The following is a 19093-nucleotide window of genomic DNA, read 5'->3' on the forward strand; positions in this document are numbered from 1 at the left end:
GCAAGCTGAGACGTGGAGCCCAAGAGCTCTGACTACTCCAATCCAGTCAGATAAGAAACAGGACTCCGTCATCTACAGTTTGTAATGCGTCATAAGACATCACTGATTAGACCCCAGGACAGATAACACGAGAGATCCAAACGTAGTAAGCAGGAGACCAGAAGTGTTTGCTCAGGGAGGGAAGCTTCAGGAGGGCAATACAGGAGAGCAATTCAGAGTTCAGGCCCTGGAGCCAGATGGAGTGGAGTTCCAAGGCCAGCCCTACCCGTCCCCAGCTATGTCATCTTGGGCATGCCGTCAGCCTTTCTGAGTCTGAAGATTTTGCCCTTTGTATTAATTAGAATGAGGAGGTTCAATGTGAATGATGTGATGATTAAGGAGATAATGCAGGCAAAATGCCTGGCACATAATTAGCATTCGACAGATGCTGGTTATTATTATTCTTAATGTCTCCACTGCTGGTTACTCGTGTCTTGCTGGTTAGCCCGATGTTCTAATAATTCTGGTATGTCTGGCAAATCAGCTCTTCTCAAACGTTTTCTTTCTTAATTTAAGCAGCACCGGCTGGGCATGGTGGCTCACACCTGTAATCCCAGCACTTTGGGAGGCTGAGGTGGGCAGATCACTTGAGGCCAGAAGTTTGAGACCAGCCTGGCCAACATAGTGAAACCCTGACTCTACTAAAAATACAAAAATTAGCCTGGCGTGGTGGCATGGGTCTGTAATCCCAGCTACTTGGGAGGCTGAGGCAGGAGAATCACTTGAACCTGGGAGGCAGAGGTTGCAGTAAGCAAAGATTGCACCACTGAATTTCAGCTTGGGTGACAGAACGAGACTCCATCTAAAAAAAAAAAAAAAAAAAGAGAGCAGCACCCAGTCCCCATTTTCTGGCATCTCTAGATTTCTCTTTTCATCAGTTAAGTTATTGTACCAGCTCTATTCAGAACCTTGTGGTAAGTTGGTTTTGTCATAATGTAATTTAAAAAAAAATCAATAGTGGTGGGAGCCTTTAATGGAGATAAAAATGAATAAAATATTAATACCAATCCCTTAGATTTCTATAGTGCTTACTAGTATTGCAAAGCTACTACATATTCATTGCTTTATTTGGCACCTCACAATAACATCCTGAGGTTGTCAAAGCAGGAAGCATGAGTCCCACGGACAGATGGAAAAACTGAGGCTCTGGGAGTATGGACTTTAATAGCTGATTAGATGGCTGTCAGTGGCATCGGAGCTGCTCTCCTGACTCCTTAGTCTAGGCTCCCTAGAGTTGATTCTCCATATAATTTCTGTACCACCTTACCCCAACCCTTCCCAATTCGCCAGTGTAAACAGAACTGCTCCCAAGACTAATTAGCCACAGAAAACTTTAGCTGAAGCCCTTTAAGTTGACTCAGTCTCATGGCTGCAGTGTCAGGTAGGAATCAACTCTGCCCTCCCTCCAGACCTGGGTTCAAATTCCAAGTCTGCCTCTTTCTTTCTGTGCAACAGTGGGCAGATTACCACCCCTCTTAGAGCCACAGGCCCCTTCTTATTAAATGGGCCATAAAGGTTGATCTGAGGTTTCACAGAGGAAATTTCCAAGTAAAGAGCATGGATCTTCCTCACAACAGGTGTTCAATAAATGTTGGCTCTTGTTATTATTGCTCCTTGTTTTAGTTGTAATCCCATAAGGGAGAGACATTTCTATCCTATGAAAATAAAATACAAAATATCCTATATGAGGGAGACATTTTCTATCACCCAATAAAGGTGGCAGGCAAATTCTTGCAGGCAGCAGATCTGGTGATGGGAGTGGAAAAAGGGGTCAGCTAACCAGTGAAGAGGGGCATCTGGGAATCAGGGGAAGGGATGGTGGCTGACGGGGAGCGAGCCAACAGGAGGTCCAGACACCCCTACTAAACACACACACGAACACACACACACACACACACAAGCATACGTGCATATGCCCTTCACAGTGCCCACCCATGGCCAATCCTGCCCTCCATACCTACGCGCTGAGCGTCCCTCCGGATGGCCTCCTTGTCATGCCAGTCCTTCAGCTTCTGTCCATCTCCCAAGAAAAACGTCTTCTTCTGTCGACTGTGTGAGCCCTTAAAAAAAGACAAAAACTATGAAAAATAGAAAAGGGCAAATAAGTTCAGCAACACAGGCCCAGGAGTTACACTGCCTAAGCGAGCTTTTTATTGACCAAATGCCTGTCATCTTGTGTTCCTTTATCCACTCCCTCAGCATACCTTTGTTGGTGCCTTGTCATGTGCCAGCCAGGTGTACAAAGGTCAGCAAGATGACAGGAATGCAGTGTCTACCTTTCGGGAACTCACAAATTGGTGGTGGAGAAAAAAGATGATCGCATTCTTTCCACCCACGGGAGAAAGTGCGCAGTGTGGTGACACCCAACAGAAATATAACATGAGCCACATATGTAACTTGAAATTTTCCAGTATCGACATTTAAAAAAGGAGGTGAAGTTGTTTTAATAATGTACTCTACCTAAAATATTACCACTTCAACATGCAATCAATGTAGTACACTGATTAAGGTATTTTACATTTTTTGGTGGGGCAGTGAGGGGTGGGAGACAAGGTCTCACTCTGCTGGCCAGGCTAGAGTGCAGCAGCACCATGATGGCTCACTGCAGCCTCGAACTCCTGGGCTCAAATGGTTCTCCATCCTCAACCTCCTGAGTAGCTGGGACTACAGGTACGTGCTACCATACCAGCTAATTACTTTTTGTAGCGATGGGGTCACCCTATGTTACCCAGGCTGTTCTTGAACTCCTGGGCTCAAGCTGTCCTCCCACCTCAGCCTCCCAAAGTGCTGGGATTACAGGCATGAGCCACCACGTCCGACCTACATTCTTTTTCTTTGTACTGCCTTTGAAATCCAGTGTGTATTTTACACTTGTGGTCCCGATTCAGACTCATTTCAAGTGCTCAACAGTTTCATGTGGCTAATCGCTACATATTGGATAGGGGAGGGGCTCAGAGAATGCACTACATGAGTTCAGTTCCACTGGGGAGAAATGGAGAATGTTTCATGGAGTTGAATGCATTTGGGCTGGGTCTCAGATAGGTCGACAGGAGAGGCAGGCAAGACAAACATCCTGGGCACTGACTTGTGACGTTTGGGTGGAGAACGGCAAAGCTGTGTGTGGCCCAAGGAGAAGGAGTGCCGTAAGCAAGAGCAGAAGGCAGGTCTTGTTCATCTCTGTGGTCCTGAGGGCCCAGCCCCAAAGAGAATAAATGTGTGGCAAATGGGCGTGGACTGTATGAAGAAGCAATTGAATGGCTGAAAGGAGAAGGAAAAAAAAAAAAAAAAATATATATATATATATATATATATAGCAGCCCCAAGAGAGAAGCCCCCATGGCCTGGGCTCTGACAGCATTTATCATTTACTTGGGGAGCTGAGCCCATCCTCATGGGCTCAATACTTCCCATTAGGAAGTAGTTTCCCTAATTAAAGGAGGCTGCATTCCAGTGACTGGGGTCAGCAGAAGGAACCTGATACTTTCTCAAGCCAACAGTGAAGTCAAAGGCCTCCAGGCCTAGAGCCTTCCCCAAGTAATGCTGCACCACACGGCTACTTACATATATTCCATGTTCATGTAAATACTTTCTGAATCACCTTGCCCATTACAAATCTTGCAGACTTGTTCTTGCCACTGTGGCAGGCAGAATCCAATAGTCCTCTTTCCGATATAATTAACTTCAAAGGTCCTGTGTGTGGTGTGCTGGACATTAGTGCTAACAAGAAGCCCCCTGAATAAAATTATCCTTGCGCTTGTTTATTAAGCCTCTGGTTGATCCTTGTGTTAGCAGGTTTTCCACAATGGCTCAACATCTTTATAACAGCTCTAGTAATAATAACAATCCTTTGTATTCTCTCTCCTATAGACCTCTCTGAATTGCAAGAAGATAATTCTGAAACTTGGTGTGTTAGATGTCTTGGTTAGAGAGGGGAAAAAAAAAACTACAAAAACTAAGGCCACATGCTTTCAACAGTTCTCGGGGTTCTTAGAAATCCAGAAGCTGAGCTGGAAAGTCCTTATGGAACCATTTAATCAGTTCAGGATACAGTTCCACAGGAGGGGCCCCCGGCACCGCCTTGGGAAGAGGAAGGCTGAGAGTAGGGGCTTGCTCTGCCTGTTCTTCAATCAGAGCAACAACACATCTATTTTATGTACTGGGGTTCCATGTGGGATTTCATTTGAAGACAGTTCTTCTGCTAAAAATAAATAGATACCAAATTTCCTACACAAGTAAACAAATATATTTGGAAGCTGAGCTAGGACCACTTCCCCATACCACAGACAGAGAAAGCCTTGGGGTAGGCCAGGAACCTGACCAAGGTAATATTCTGCTTCTGTGATGTCAGGGTTGATCAGTTAGGGGCTAGTTAGCTCTCCTTTCTCCAGACCTCCCTCCCAATCTCTTTTTCCTCTTCTGCTGCCCACAGATTGGAAACTTTGGTTGATTACTTCAGCCCACTGGTAGGACTAGAGGCTCTGCAAACTGAGGCTCCCTTAATGGAAGGCACAAAACTAAAGCCATGGTGCTCAAAAGGTTGTATCTGAAGGGGACAAGATGGGCACCACCTGGGAACTTGCAGAAATGCAAATTCCCAGGGTCCTACCCTAGACCTCTAGAAGCAGAAGCTCTGGGGGTGGGGTCCAGCAATCCATGTTTTAGCAAGTCCTCGAAGAGATTCTGATACACGCTGAGGTTTCAGAATCACTGGTCTACAACGAAGCAGACGATAATCCTACCTGATCTGTGTTGGTCACATCAGGTTGAGCAGATAATTATCATAGAAGGCTGCAAAACCCTGAAGCCTGTGGGCCAAATGTGGTCACTAGCAAACAACCTGGTGGCTTTCAAGGTGCTTTTTGTTTTGGTTTGGTTTTCTTAATTCTAGTGTGAAAACAGGGAGATTTCATATTGTTTTATCAAGATTTTTGGCTTCTCCTGAAAACCTAAAAGACATGTCAGTACTGGGCTGACTTCCTTCAGCTCATCAGCTGGGCTGTGTGGATGGGGAACGTCTCCCCAGTTTGCCACAGTCCCTACCATTCCTTATCGCATTTCAACTGCCTCCCGTCTCTCATTTTTGTTACCTGCCTGGCCCTGATGAGCTTGAAACATGATGGGATATTCAGGAATGTATCCTGGTTGGGGAAGATTAGAAACTATGAGGACTAGGAGATAAGAAGTCCTGGAGGACATGGGAGATGTTAGTTTGTTCTATGAAGTCCTAAGACTACACTGACGACCAATGGTAGACATTACTGAATGACTGAGGGGACTCAGACAGAGAAGAAATTCCAAAAGTTGGGTTGCTGCTAGGATGAAACAAGACCATTTGGAAGAAGATATCAGAAGTGGCCAGGAATGGAAAGACTGAGTGTCCCTCAGGATGTGAAGGAGAAGAATCAAGTGCAGGGTTGGGACTAGTGCTTCTCAAATTTTAATGTGCAGGAGAATCATGTGAGGATCTTGCTAATACTGATTCTGGTATAGTAGGTCTAGGGTGGAGCCTGAGATTCTGCATTCTAACAAGAATCCGGGTGATGCTGACGCTGCTGGGCCACAAAAGACACTTTGAGTAGCAAGGGTTAGACAACTTTAAAGGGCACTTCAAGAGTCTAAGATTCCATGAAGGGTACTATTACCTCTACAAGCCTGTGAATGTCTTCCAGTGCTACTGGGAATGGGGTATGGGGATAAATCTCACTGTTTTGACCTCAAAGAAGTAAACCCCTAGAATCTTGTTCTCAAAACAAAACACTGGATTGCTGAACTGATGGCATTGAGAATTAAGGCTCCAAAATCCTGGGAGTTTCATACCTAACTCCACTGCCTTTGCCTTATGATGCACACTGCTCCCTCTATCCCTCCCTCCCAGGGTCTGCAGAGATGAACTATGCTGCTTTAGGTCTCATTGGTCCTTATATCTTCCCTAAACCAGGAGGACTTTGGAGCCTGCTGACACAAGGAGTTCTACATGTCTAAGCACAGAGCTGCTAGAGTCCTCAGCCATCTGAGCTAGGTAGCTGCTCAGAGACAATTAGTCTACCTCCGCTCATCTTACAGATAAAGGAACTGAAGTCCAAAGAAGCCAAGCTACCCAACCAAGGCCTCACAGCAGGCAAGAGGATAAAAACCATGTCCTTTGACTCCCAGGCTAGTTTTTAGTGGGAAAGAACTCTTGACTGTGACCTTGCACAAGCTGCAGGAGTCACTGGTACCTCAATTTTCCCACCTGGAAAATGGAGTCAGCACTACCTGCCCAAAAGGTACTTTCAGATGAACTGAGACAATCACAAACAGTATAGCCTGAGCACTCCCCTAATTTACACATGAATTGAGGACACTGGGCCAGGCGTGGTGGCTCACGCCTGTAATCCCAGCACTTTGGGAGGCCGAGGCCGGCGGATCACGAGGTTAGGAGATCAAGACCATCCTGGCAAACATGGTGAAACCCCGTCTCTACTAAAAATACAAAAAATTAGCCGGGTGTGGTGGCGGGCGCTTGTAGTCCCAGCTTCTAGGGAGGCTGAGGCAGGAGAATGGCTTGAATCCGGGAGGCGGCGGAACTTGCAGTGAGCCAGGATCGCGCCACTGCACTCCAGCCTGGGCGACAGAGCGAGACTCCGTCTCAAAAAAAAAAAAAAAAAAAAAAAGAATTGAGGACACTGTCTCCTTAAGGATTTTAAGAATCTACTGTAAATTGACATCTCACCAAATCATGTAGATATAGAACTCAAATGTTATTGTATAGGTTAAAAAGTATTCCAGTTATACATCTGGGCCTTCAGTAGGGTGGAAAACTAGTTTCAGTCTTAAAATTATGGAGTTGGTCAGGAGTGGTGGCTCACGCCTGTAATCCCAATACTTTGGAAGGCTGAGGTGGGCGACTCACTTGAGGTCAGTTCGAGACCAGCCTGGCCAACATGGTGAAACTATGTCTTTACTGAAAAAAAAAAAAAAAAATTTAGCTGAGTGTTGTGGCACACACCTGTAAACCCAGCTACTTGGGAGGCTGAGGCAGTAGAATCACTTGAACCCAGGAAGCAGAGGTTGTGGTGAGCCGCAATTGTGCCACTGTACTCCAGCCTGGGCAACGGAGTGAGACTCCGTCTCAATAAATAAATAAATAAATAAATAAATAAATAAATAAATAAATAAATTACAGAGTACATGGAGCCTGAAGGGCCTTAAGAATCCTATCCAAAAACCTTAACAGAAATTGTGGTCAATTTCAGGTGGTTTAGGAGCCCTTGAGGACAATCTATGGAATTTCTAGAGGTAATGCAGATTAAGAAACCACAGATCACCTGAACTATCACCAAATGTTTACTGACACCTACTCTGTACAACGCAGTGTGTCAGGCACCAAGGATGCAGGTTTGACAGCACAGATACTGTGTAGGCCTAAAGAGGTTTACAGAAAGATCAGTCTCTCTCAAAAGGTGGTTCTTGGAGAACCTGGACCCTTATTATAGATGCAAATTCCTGGACTCAAATGCTGAACCCACTAAGTCAAAGTATCTACAGATAGGAGCCCAGGAAGATATCTTTTTTAGAAAACACATTCTCTATGTGATTCTAATTCACAATAAAGTTGGAAAACCTTTTGTCTAAATCTAGCAGGCTCATTTTACAGATATTAAATCTGAGGCTAACAGAGTAGAATGAATTTGCCCTTAATCCTACAGCTTGTCAGCCCCAAGGACCAAACCAGAGCTCGCAGTTCTCTCCCTAGAATAGACTGTAAGCTTCTTGAAGGCAGGGGCATTACACCACTGCACTTTCCTAGGCCAATACCTGACTCATCTTAGGCCCTTGAAAAATACCAGCTGAATGAATGAACGAATGAATGAATGCTCTTCAATGGGGTGAGTAGTCTAGTTTAACGACTCAGAACATTCTGGTTCCAGAGTTAGAAAAACCTAGGTTTTACTTCCTCGGCAGGTGGACCCCAGTTTCCCTGACTGATAGAGAAAACTAACAGAATAAGAGTATCTGTTGGGAGGATTAACTGAGCTAATCTGGGACAAAGTGTCCCAGTGTTTGGGACAAACTTAGGTCCTCTCCTAGTAAAGGAGAGGTACTATCAATACATTATTTTTAGGGAAAGTTTATGAAAACATGATATGTTCCAGTGTTTGTGATAACCATGTTTGGAGGAATAGGAGAGCGGATAGGAATCTAATAAGAAAAACTGCGGGTCCTGCAGAGGCAACCTATCTAACACCTGATTCAATTCAACTGGCTCTTGCTGATAACAGGATTTTGAGTTTCCTCATTAACAGGATGTCATATGCCCACGTCGAAACACAGTGTTCTTCAAGGAAAGAAAAAAGTCCTAGTTAATAGTGGCACTCTACAAATGCCACAAGACCATTAACAACAAAAAAGGCAGGAACATTGCTTCTCAAAAGACAGCAATTCTTATGCAACAGCAATCACTTAATATTATGTAAAAGAGCACGTCTGGATTTTTCAATCCAGAGGTAATTTTAAGTTTCTTTAACTCTGTAAGCTCAAAGATTTGTCTACAAAAGCTGTGATTATTTTCCTTCAACAACCATCTTTTGCTACTTTGCTTTCCCTTGGTTTCCTGATGTCCTCCTGCTACAGGAAGCAAAGGGGTGAGGAAGGAACATGGCAAGAGAAGTGAGCGAGAGAGTGTGGAGGAGACTGGCAGAATCAATGTGGAAATCACATTAAATAATAAATTGGCAATGGATTTTGACTGGCTGCTCTAAATAACTGCTTCTGGTATCTGCATGCTTTTACTTAACATTCCACTAAAATAATCGATTAGTGTTCAAACACACACACACACACACACACACACAAATGGAATTTTAATCTTTGTTTAATCACTACTTAGCAGGCCTGGCAGCCTTTGGAGGTAGGAAAGAATGGTGGTGAAGCAAGCCAACTATATTCTGCTCAAGAAGGAAGATTTGTTAAAGTGCATACTCTTAATCCCAACACTGCAGACTTGGCAAAGAGCATCTCTGGCCGAGCTGGCTAGCGTCTTCAAAACAATGAAAGGGCTGTATGCTCTTAAACAGCAATGTTGGAAGGAAAGCTGAGCAGGTCATCTGCTTCATCCACAGTCTGAAGCTGTGTTACAGACCAGGTTCTGCTGCAAATTTTAGGATGGCTTCCCTCCATCTTCCTCTCAAAGAACCCTACAAAGGCAATGGAAGGATTTTGCTTTGAGGTTTAAATAACTATAATTTCAAACATCTGTTTATCTACCAAGTAGATTAATAAACTTTTCTCTCTCTCTCTCTCTGTCTCTCTGTCTCTCTCTCTCTCTCTCTCTCTCACACACACACACACACACACACACACACACACACACACAGAGCAAAGTAATCTCTTCAAGATTACCTTCAAGGTTACCTTCGAAGAGGACAAGGTAGGGCTTAGTTTAGCTCAAAGCATAAAGTTTAAACAAGGGAGTCTGGACAATTAGATAAATGTACTTTCTTCATGAATTTTGAGGACATAAGCTGGATTGTTTTTATTCATTCATTCATCCAAAAAATGAATATTGAGGGCCTACTATGGCCAAAGACCTCTGGGAGAGACAAAGATGAACAAGGTAGTCCATGGCCTCCACAGACAGCTATGAGACAAGTATATAAGGAAGGAAAAAACACACACACACATATACAAGCCTATAACATAGTGCCTTGAAAGCTGTACAGATAAATTCAATAGATATTTACAAAAGCCAAAAATTAAATTCTACCTGGGATGATCGGGGAAGAATTCGTACAGAAGCAGAGTCTTTGACAGGAACCTGCGAGAAGGGGTAGGATTTTAACTGGTAGCAGTTGAGGGGTGGGGGTTAGGGGTGGAATCTAGCTAGAGGGAAAGTATGTGGAAAGAATGGGAGTTAGAAAGTGAAGGGCATATTTACTTGATGGCAAGGAGCCTGATAAGGCTGGAGTGAGCAGGATGCAAAAGAGAGTCACCAGCAATAAGACCAGGAAGGAAGTCTGGACCAGAATTGGAGGGCCTTACATCCGAGCTGCTTGGCAGGTGGGAGCCATAGTAAGTCTCTGAGCAAGCAATAGGCTGAAGTACAGCTCCAAGAATAAAATACATTACTACCTATCCACTTTCAATTAATCTCAGAATCCTCCTCCTCCCATGAGAAATGCAAGGAGAGAGATGATTTTGTTTTCATTCAGAGAAAATATCCCCTTTTCATAGGCTGAGGATCATGCATTCTGGTACCCCACAGTCAGACTTAGGTGAGGCTGACCCAACCCTAGCACCTATCCAGTAGGCTGCTGTTTTGAGAAAACTTAACTTTCACTATAACCAGGAACAAGCTGTATGAGAAAACAATCAAACCTGAATGGCACTATTTATGAATGGAAGGAGGCACTACAACCCAGCAACCATGAGACTACGTCCGCTGGGCCCATGTCAGGCAAGTCCTGTTGGTCCAATAAGCAATGGGGCTGTGTCTGTTGTCCCTGCTCCAGTAACTCCATTGTCTCAACACCAGGATGTTGAAATCTGAAATCTGGCCCTTCCCTAAGAGGGGAAGGTCACTCACAGATAGGAGCCATTGTTTCAAAGGGTTGATCCTGTGTTTCCAAGGGCAGAACCATACCAACCCTCCAATTCCTTTGTTTGGTATAGGTGGCTCTAGAAAAGGTCATTTGCTACGTAAGGCGTAAGGCGTGAAAGCTCATTAAAAGACTTTTTAAACAGTAGGGAGGAAAAAAAAAAGCCACGATACTTTGGAATGCCTGTTATCTAAAGGGCAAATAGAACCTTCAGTAGCTTTTCCCTTCCATTCTAAAAGAATAATTTCAACACTTTCTTCAGGATAAGTGCCCAAATGTTTTATCACTGGGGGAAAAAACAAATCGACTCTGAGCGATAATTTGATAATGTTCATCTGAGTCTCTTACCTATCAATCCATCCGTCCATCTGTCCATCTATCCATCAACTTAAGTGTATGATGAACACAAGCACAAATCAGGCCTTGTGCTAGGTGCTGAGGATATACTGGGGAGGAAGACGAACAGGGGTCCTGCTCTCATAGAGCTTATAGAAGTATGTGTGCTGGGGGGGAAATGTAGATTTTCATCCGAAACTACAGGTAAATTAAAAAAGCTACAGTGGCAGGCTATAAAAGGGTGGTACATGGTACAAAGAGAGTCCCTTTTTTTCAGATCAGATTGGGGGGGATCTGATCCAGTCTGCAAGGCTTTCTTGAGAAAATTGGATTAGAGGTTAACTCAGTAGAAAGAGGAGTAGAGAGCATTCCAGAAAGAAGGAAAAGTAAAGACATACAAAGACTCTGTGGCTGAGCAAACATGAATCATAGGAGGGCCTGGAAGAGCAGCGTGTGTGGTGCACAGAGAAGCAGGGAAAGTCTGGTAGGAAAGAGAGGTAGGCAGGGGTGAGGATTCTGTCTTTCCTCCAGGAGTATTTAGAAACACAAGTGTTTTATATAAGGAGGTGATAACATCAGGTTGCATTTGGAAAGCTCTCTTGTAGCCAAGTGGAAAAGGGATTAGGAGGCCAAGAGGAGGGCTGGAGGCCGGGAAGGAAGCTATCACAGTGGTGCAGGCAGAGATGATGCTAGCTTGTGCTGGGAAGGCAGAAGTGGGGGTGGGCACATACAGATTTTTTAAAAATAGGGTTACTAGGGTCCTGTGGGTTTGAGCCAAAAATACAGCCTGAGAACTTAGTCAGGTGAGAAGTTCATCTGTAAGATCTGGATATCCATAGTCCCACAAATGCAGGTGAAACCTACCTGGGACCTGAGCCCAGCTCTCCCCTCACCTAGCCTAGTGTCTGTGTCATCGCATGTTACTTTTAAGTTTCAATACTGTCCATAGAAAGCAAGTCAGGAAATCAGACCTAATGAAATAAGATTTTGTATCTATTTCACCTTCTAGAATTCAGTGACACATAGTCAAGAAAGAAGAGAGAAATCCTAGAGGGGTGGTGGCGAGCCTCCTGTGCTCATGTAGAGTGTGCCTGTGCCCTCACAGAGTCCCTGGAGGCCCCAGTTCTCTCCGGTCCCTGGGAGTGTGAGCGCTCTGTGCTGGGGGAGCCTACTCTAGGAAGATAAGTATTTTCACTACCTCAGAAGGCACTGTGATTACTTCAACCAACCAAACAGTCATCATTGGTGTTCATGCTGGAGTGAAAACTGCCTAAACTGGACTTTTGAGAGGTGGTGTGTCTTCATATTCCATGGGCGATTGATTGTCAAGGGTGATTCTGATTTTGTGTTATTTTCACCTTAAGTGGTAAGTTTATTATAGCCTAACTCTTTCATGAGATTAGACTTGACTATATTATTATCGTCATTATATCCACTTTGTAGATGACAAAACTGAGGCTTGGAGAGAAAATCCATATGAAAGCATTTTGCAAACTGCCAGCCACCACATGAGTGTAATCATTACAGCTAATAGCACCTACCACATGTACCTGCCTATTCCTTCCCAAACTCAGTATCTAGAAAGGTTGCAGGAACATAGTTCTCAAATAAGGAAAACATGGTGAGATGAATCATACTTCTGTACCAAGAGGGCAATTCACAAGAGGTTCTGAAAATCTCAGTCTAGCTGATGTGTGATCAATCACAGGAAAGCCCCTAGAAAGTGCTCTTCTTAGAGGCTTGACGGGCTGGGCAGGAGCGAGGGCTGCGATATTGCTCTGCACAGCAGCTGTGGATGGGAAAAAAGAAAAAAAGGGACTGGAAAGCTCATCAGAAGGCAAGTTCCTACTTTTCAGAGAGAGAATAAAAAATGACTACAAACATATCCTATTAGTCTCCTAGCTGGGTGAGTAGGGTTGAGCCACCCAGTAATAAAGTAGTTGCTCTAATAATAGTAATAATTATAATTATAATCCCCTACATTCTGAAGACAGCAAACCAGAGTGAATAAGACCATCTGTTTTGGCATTGGAAAGGCCTAGGCTTGTGCCACAGTTCTGTTTATTAGCTCTGTGATCTTGAGCAAGTTACACTATTTTTCACAAGCCTTGGTTCCCCAACTATAAAATGGGGAAATTAATAGTCCCTAGCATAAAGGTTATTATGAAGATTAAATGAGATGCAGCAAGTATAGCTCTTAGCAGTGTTTGGTATCTAGGAAGCACTAGCAATGCTAGCTACCATTATTAGTTACTATTTGGTAGTATTTCATAATTTACAAAGCATTTTTATATTTATGTCCAATTCCTTCCTCTCAGTTGCACCAGGGCAAAAGCAGACATCACCAACCTATTGTAATATTCTTCCTTGTGGAATCCAGACTTCGAGAATCTTTCTCAACACTGTACTCCAAGCAGTGCTTACCCATCAGCTGGCGTTGGTCAGGGGACAGGACCCATCTGCCACAGCTGCCTTAAGCTGGAAGAGTGAATTTCCAAGTATACCTGGTAGACAGTGACCCACTGGTTGATTTCTACAATCTTGGCTCTTTGGGCTGGCTGGCTGCTCACTGCTTGCAAAGGTCCCCCAAGACGGTGAGAGGGGTAAGGGCATGGGGAAGCAACATGTGACTGATGGTAGTCCCCTCCTCTTTGAACTCCTTCCTGGCCCAGGAGGACAGTCTCTGCCTGGACAATGATCCTGGCCTTCTCCATCTCCCATCTTGGAAACTGAGAACTCTCTGAATTCTTTGCTTCTCTTAGGGTGGAGGCCACAAAGGGCTGTGAATCTCCTGGGCAGCACCCAGCCCCTTACCTATCCCACCTCACTCTCACTCTGGCATTCTTGGTTTTTATTTATTTATTTTTTAAGAGATGGGATCTTGCTCTGTTGCCCAGGCTGGCTTGCAGTAGCATGATGATAGCTCACTGCAGCTCCAGCCTCGACCTCTTGGGCTCAAGCAATCTTCCTGCCTCAGCCTCCCAAGAAACTAAGACTACAGGTACATGTACCGCCACATCTGGCTTTTTTTTTTTTTTTTTTGTACAGACGAGGTCTTATTATGTTGCCCAGGCTGGTCTCAACCTCCTGGCCTTAGGCGATCTTCCCACCTGGGACTCCCAAAGTGCTGAGATTATAGGCGTGCACCATCATGCCCAGCCTCTCTTGTTCTTATGTAATGATTTCTTAGATATATGGTGTCCCACGCAGGATATGTGAGGTACAACCACAAGAGAGCACACAGGACAGTCTTCCCAGACCACAGCAAACTGCTGTGAATGCAGATACTCCTGTAGGAATCATCGAAACTCTCAGGCAAGCTTCCCTGATCCCTCTGGCTAGATCACGCCCCTGATATGGGAACTTACAGCATCCTCACTGCTCCTTTGTGACTTCACATTCATTTGGATGATCATTTGACTACTGTCTGTCTATCCTCAAATTGTGAGCTCTATGAGAAGACATCAATTTCTGTTGAATGAATGAATAATGAATGAATGAGTGGAGACATCTTTTATCTTTTCCAGATGAAGGAAAGGTCATCCACGGATTAGACATGTCTAATATAGTTACAAAGATTTGATACCATAAAAGGGTTCTGAGAATTGACTTTATCCTATGACTAAATGGCTTCAGGTCAACTTAATGGGCTACAAAACTCAAAGGAGAGCTGACTCACCTGATCCTAAAATAATTTTTAAAAAGATGCAACAGGCTTTGAACTCTTCCACCTTCTTCCTTCTTTCATTTTCAAACGGTTTCCTTTCTGGATTCCTAACTAAGGCTTGTGGCAGAAATTGCTGTATATCCCCTAGGAGCTGTTCTCCTTTTCTTCCACAGAAATAAGAATTTTAGCTGGGATATGATTGCTCAGAATAAAGATGATATTTTCCTGACATCCTTGTAGCTAGATGTGGCCTGACTGGGTTCTGTCCAATGAGAGGTGAGTGAAGGAGCTGCATGGTAGCCTGCTATGGTTTGAGCACGTTCCCCAAAGTTTGTGTGTTGGAAATTGAATCCTCAGTGCAACAGTATTGAGAGGTGGAACCTTTAAGATGTGATTAGCTCATGAGGGCTCTACCCTGATGAATGGATTAATGCTGTTATGGAGGGAGTGGGTTAATTACTGTGAGAGCAGGGCCCTTACAGGATGAATTTGGTCCCATCCATCTCTCTCACCCATGTGATGCTTTCTACCACCTTATGTGGCAGCAAGAAAGCCCTCACCTGATGCTGCCCTTGATCTCGGACTTCCCAGCCTCGGAAACTGTGACCAAATACATTTCTTTTCTTTATAAATTATCCAGTTTCTGGCATCTGTTAGTACAGCACAAAACAGGTTAAGACCCAGCCTCATGGAACTTACCAGAAAAAATTACTAATGTGCACCTTTGCCTTTCTTGTTTATCCCTTCCTCTGTCTTGCTGCCTAGAATGCAAAGGCCACTATGATGGACCATGAGGTGCAGCTCCACGCTCTAGGGATGGCTGAAGCCATCAGCAGGGAGTACAAGTTCTTGAGGACTTCAGGGGGCAGAACTGTGATACTAGTCCTGGAGTTAAAACCTCCAGACTTTGAAGTGACAGAAAAATACACTATCTTGTTTGAACCATTCAAATATAATCGTAACAGATATAAGCTTCTTCTCTTGAGGCTTGAAAGACTGAGGAACAGCTTACAGTGTGGAGAGGTCGTTGAAGGAGGACCAGAAAGACACAGGCTTCAGATTCCTGGCTGTGCATTTATGAAGAGTAGGACCTTAGGCAGGTCCCCTTGTCTTTTCAGGCCTCCATTATTTGACGGTAGAATGGGGATCAAAATAATATCTGCCCATGACATGATTATCTACATAAGAAATGCTAAGGAATCTACAAAAAAGCTAGTAGAACTAATGAGTTTAGCAACATATAAGGTCAATATATAAAAATCAATTTTATTTCTAAATACTATCAATGAAACATTGAAAACTGATGTTAAAATACCAATTTCCATGGTGTCAAAAACATCAAATAGTCGAGATACATTTAACAAAATGTATAAGACCTACACACTGAAAACTACAACACTGCTAGAGAAATCAAAGACCTAAATAAACAGAGAAATACATCATGTTTATTGGTCAGAAGACTCAATATTGTTAAAATGTGAGTCCTCTCAAAATTGATCGATCGACTCAAGGCACTCTTTATAGAAACTGATATTCAACAGACCTGGAAAAATAGCCAAAATAATTCTGTTTCAAAAGAGGGGCAAGGTTGGAGGACTTACATGTCCTAATTTCAAGGCACTCCTGGGATACAGTGACCAACAGAGAGTGGCCATAAGGTAAGGACAGATATGTGATCAATGGAGTGGACAGCTCATAACAATACACATTCAGTTGTTTTTGAACAAAGGTGCTAAGAAAATTCAATAGGTAAAGGATAATCTTTTCAACAAATAGTGTCCAAACAATTAGATATTTATATGTCAAAAAAATACACCCCACACTTCCTCACACCCTACATGATATAAACTTGAAATAGATCATAGACCTAAGCGTAAGAGCCAAAACTATAAAATTTGTAGAAGAAAGTATGTGAGAAAATCTTAGTGACTTTGGTTTAGGCAAAGGTTTCTTATAGAGGACACAAACTGCAATAAAATATGAGTAAGTTAGAATTCATCACAACTAAAAACTTTTGTTGTTTAAGGGACAAGCCATGAACTGGGAGACTGGGAGAATATATTTGCAAAACATGTATCTTTTAAAATAATTTTTTTTTTTTTTTTTTTTTTTTTTAAGGCAGAGTCTCGCTGTGTCGCCCAGGCTGGAGTGCAGTGGCACAATCTTGGCTCACTGCAAGCTCTGCCTCCCGGATTCACGCCATTCCCCTGCAGAAGCCTCCTGAGTAGCTGGGACTACAGGCGTCCACCACTGCGCCTGGCTAATTTTTTGTATTTTTAGTAGAGACGGGGTTTCACCGCGTTAACCAGGATGGTCTCTATCTCCTGACCTCGTGATCCGCCTGCCTCAGCCTCCCTAAGTGCTGGGATTACAGGTGTGAGCCACCGTTAAAATAATATTTTTAATGGACACATAATAATTGTACAAACTTATAGGGTACAGAATGATATTTTGATACCTGCATATAATGTATAATGATCAAATCAGGGTAATTAGCATATCCATCACCTCAAACCTTGATCACTTCTTTGTGTTAGGAACATTCAAAATCCTCTGTTCTAGCTATTTGAAAAAACACATTATTGTTTACTATAGTCATCCTACAGTGCTATAGAACACTAGAACTTAGTCCTATCTAAGCTGTAATTTTGTATCCATTAACCAACCTCTTCCTATCTCCCCTACCCCTTCCCTTCCCAGTCTCTAGTAACCACTATTCTACTCTCTACTTCTATGAGGTCAACTATTTTAGCTCCCACATACGAGTGAGAATACGCGGTATTTGTCTTTCTGTGCCTGGTTTATTTCCCTTAACATAACTACCTCCAGTTTCATCCATGGTGCTGCAAATAACTTAATTTCATTCTTTTTTTATGGCTGAAAAATATTCTATTTTGTATATATACCACATTTTCTTTATCCATTTATCTGTTGATGGATATTTAGGTGGATTCCTTATCTTGCTGCAATAAACATGGGAGTACAGATGTCTCTTTGACAGGCTGATTTCCTTTTCTTTGGATATATACCCAGAATATATATTCTGGGTATATGGGATTGCTGGATTGCTGGATTATATTGCAGTTCTATTTCTAGCTTTCTGAGGAACTTCCATACTGTGTAAAACACATATTTGATTAAGGACATATTCAGAATGCATAAAGAACTCATACCAGCCTGGGCAACACAGTGAGACCTCATCTTTAAAAAAACAAAATGAAAAAAAAAATTGTCAAGGGTGGTGGCACATTCCTATAGTCTCAGCTACTTGGGAGGATGAGCTGGGAGGATTGCTTGAGTCTAGGGGTTTGAGGCTGCAGTGAGCCAAGTACACAATGTCACTATACTCCAGTGAACAGAGTGAGACTCGGTCTCAAAAAAAAAAAAAAAGAACTTTTATAAATTCACCATTACTAGTCATTAGGGAAAGGCAAATCAAAACTACCACTAAGCTGGGTGGAGTGGATCATGCCTGTAATCCCAGCACTTTGGGAGGCTGAGGTGGGTGGATCACTTGAGGTCAGAGGTTCAAGACCAGCCTGGCCAATATGGTGAAACTCTGTCTGTACTAAAAATACAAAATTAGCTAGGCGTGGTGGTGCGTGCCTGTAATCCCAGCTACTTGGGAGGCTGAGGCAGGAGAATCACTTTAACCTAGAAGGCGGAAGTTGCGGTGAGCCGAGATTGCACCATTGCACTCCAGCCTGGGCAACAAGAGCAAAGCTCCATCTCAAAAAAGAAAAACAAAACAAAACAAAAAGGCAAAACAACAACAACAAAAAACCCTACCATTAAATATCATTTTACACCTACTAGGCTAGCTATAATTTAAAAAGTGGAAAACAACAAGTGTTAGTGAGGATGTGGGTGGAGAAACTGAAACCTTTGTGCACTACTGGCAAAAATGCAAAATGGTGCAGCTGCTGTTAAAAAGTTTTGTGGTTTCCAAAAGGTTAAATGTAGAACTACCACATAATCCAACAATTCCATTTTAGGTATCTAAAAGAACTGAAAGCAGAGACTGGAACAGACATTCCTAGGCCAATATTCTTAATGTCACATTACCACAATAGACAAAAGGTGGCAACAACTCAAGTGTCCATTAATAGATGAAGATGGAAACAAGATGTGACATATATATATGATGGAATATTATTAAGTCATAAAGAAGAATGGAATTTTGATATATACTATAACATGGATAGACCTTGATCATATTATGCTTAGTGAAACAAGCCTGACATAGAAGGTCATACATTGTATGATTCCACTTACATGAGGTACCTAGAATAGGCAAACTCGTAAAGACGAAAGTAGAATAGAGGTTACAGAGGACTCAGAATGGGGATTATTGTTTACAGGGAGTTATTGTGGGGAATCATTTAAAAATTGGGTACAGATAGTAGTAATGGTTACATGGCATTGTGAACATATTTAATGCCACACAATTGTACACTTGTGAATGGTTAAAATG

At 43.0% G+C, this 19093-nt stretch overlaps 1 protein-coding gene across 1 annotated transcript in view; it reads right to left on the reverse strand.

Annotated features, from left to right (window-relative positions):
• Window positions 1-19093, reverse strand: part of GALNT10 (polypeptide N-acetylgalactosaminyltransferase 10) — a 230470-nt gene that overhangs the window by 126290 nt on the left and 85087 nt on the right. The window contains exon 2 of the mRNA XM_008015086.3: window positions 1997-2099. Coding sequence (XP_008013277.1) covers window positions 1997-2099 — 103 coding nt within the window. The remainder of the gene's footprint in view (window positions 1-1996; window positions 2100-19093) is intronic.

This window comes from Chlorocebus sabaeus, chromosome 23, assembly GCF_047675955.1.
Source record: "Chlorocebus sabaeus isolate Y175 chromosome 23, mChlSab1.0.hap1, whole genome shotgun sequence".
NCBI lineage: Eukaryota > Metazoa > Chordata > Mammalia > Primates > Cercopithecidae > Chlorocebus > Chlorocebus sabaeus.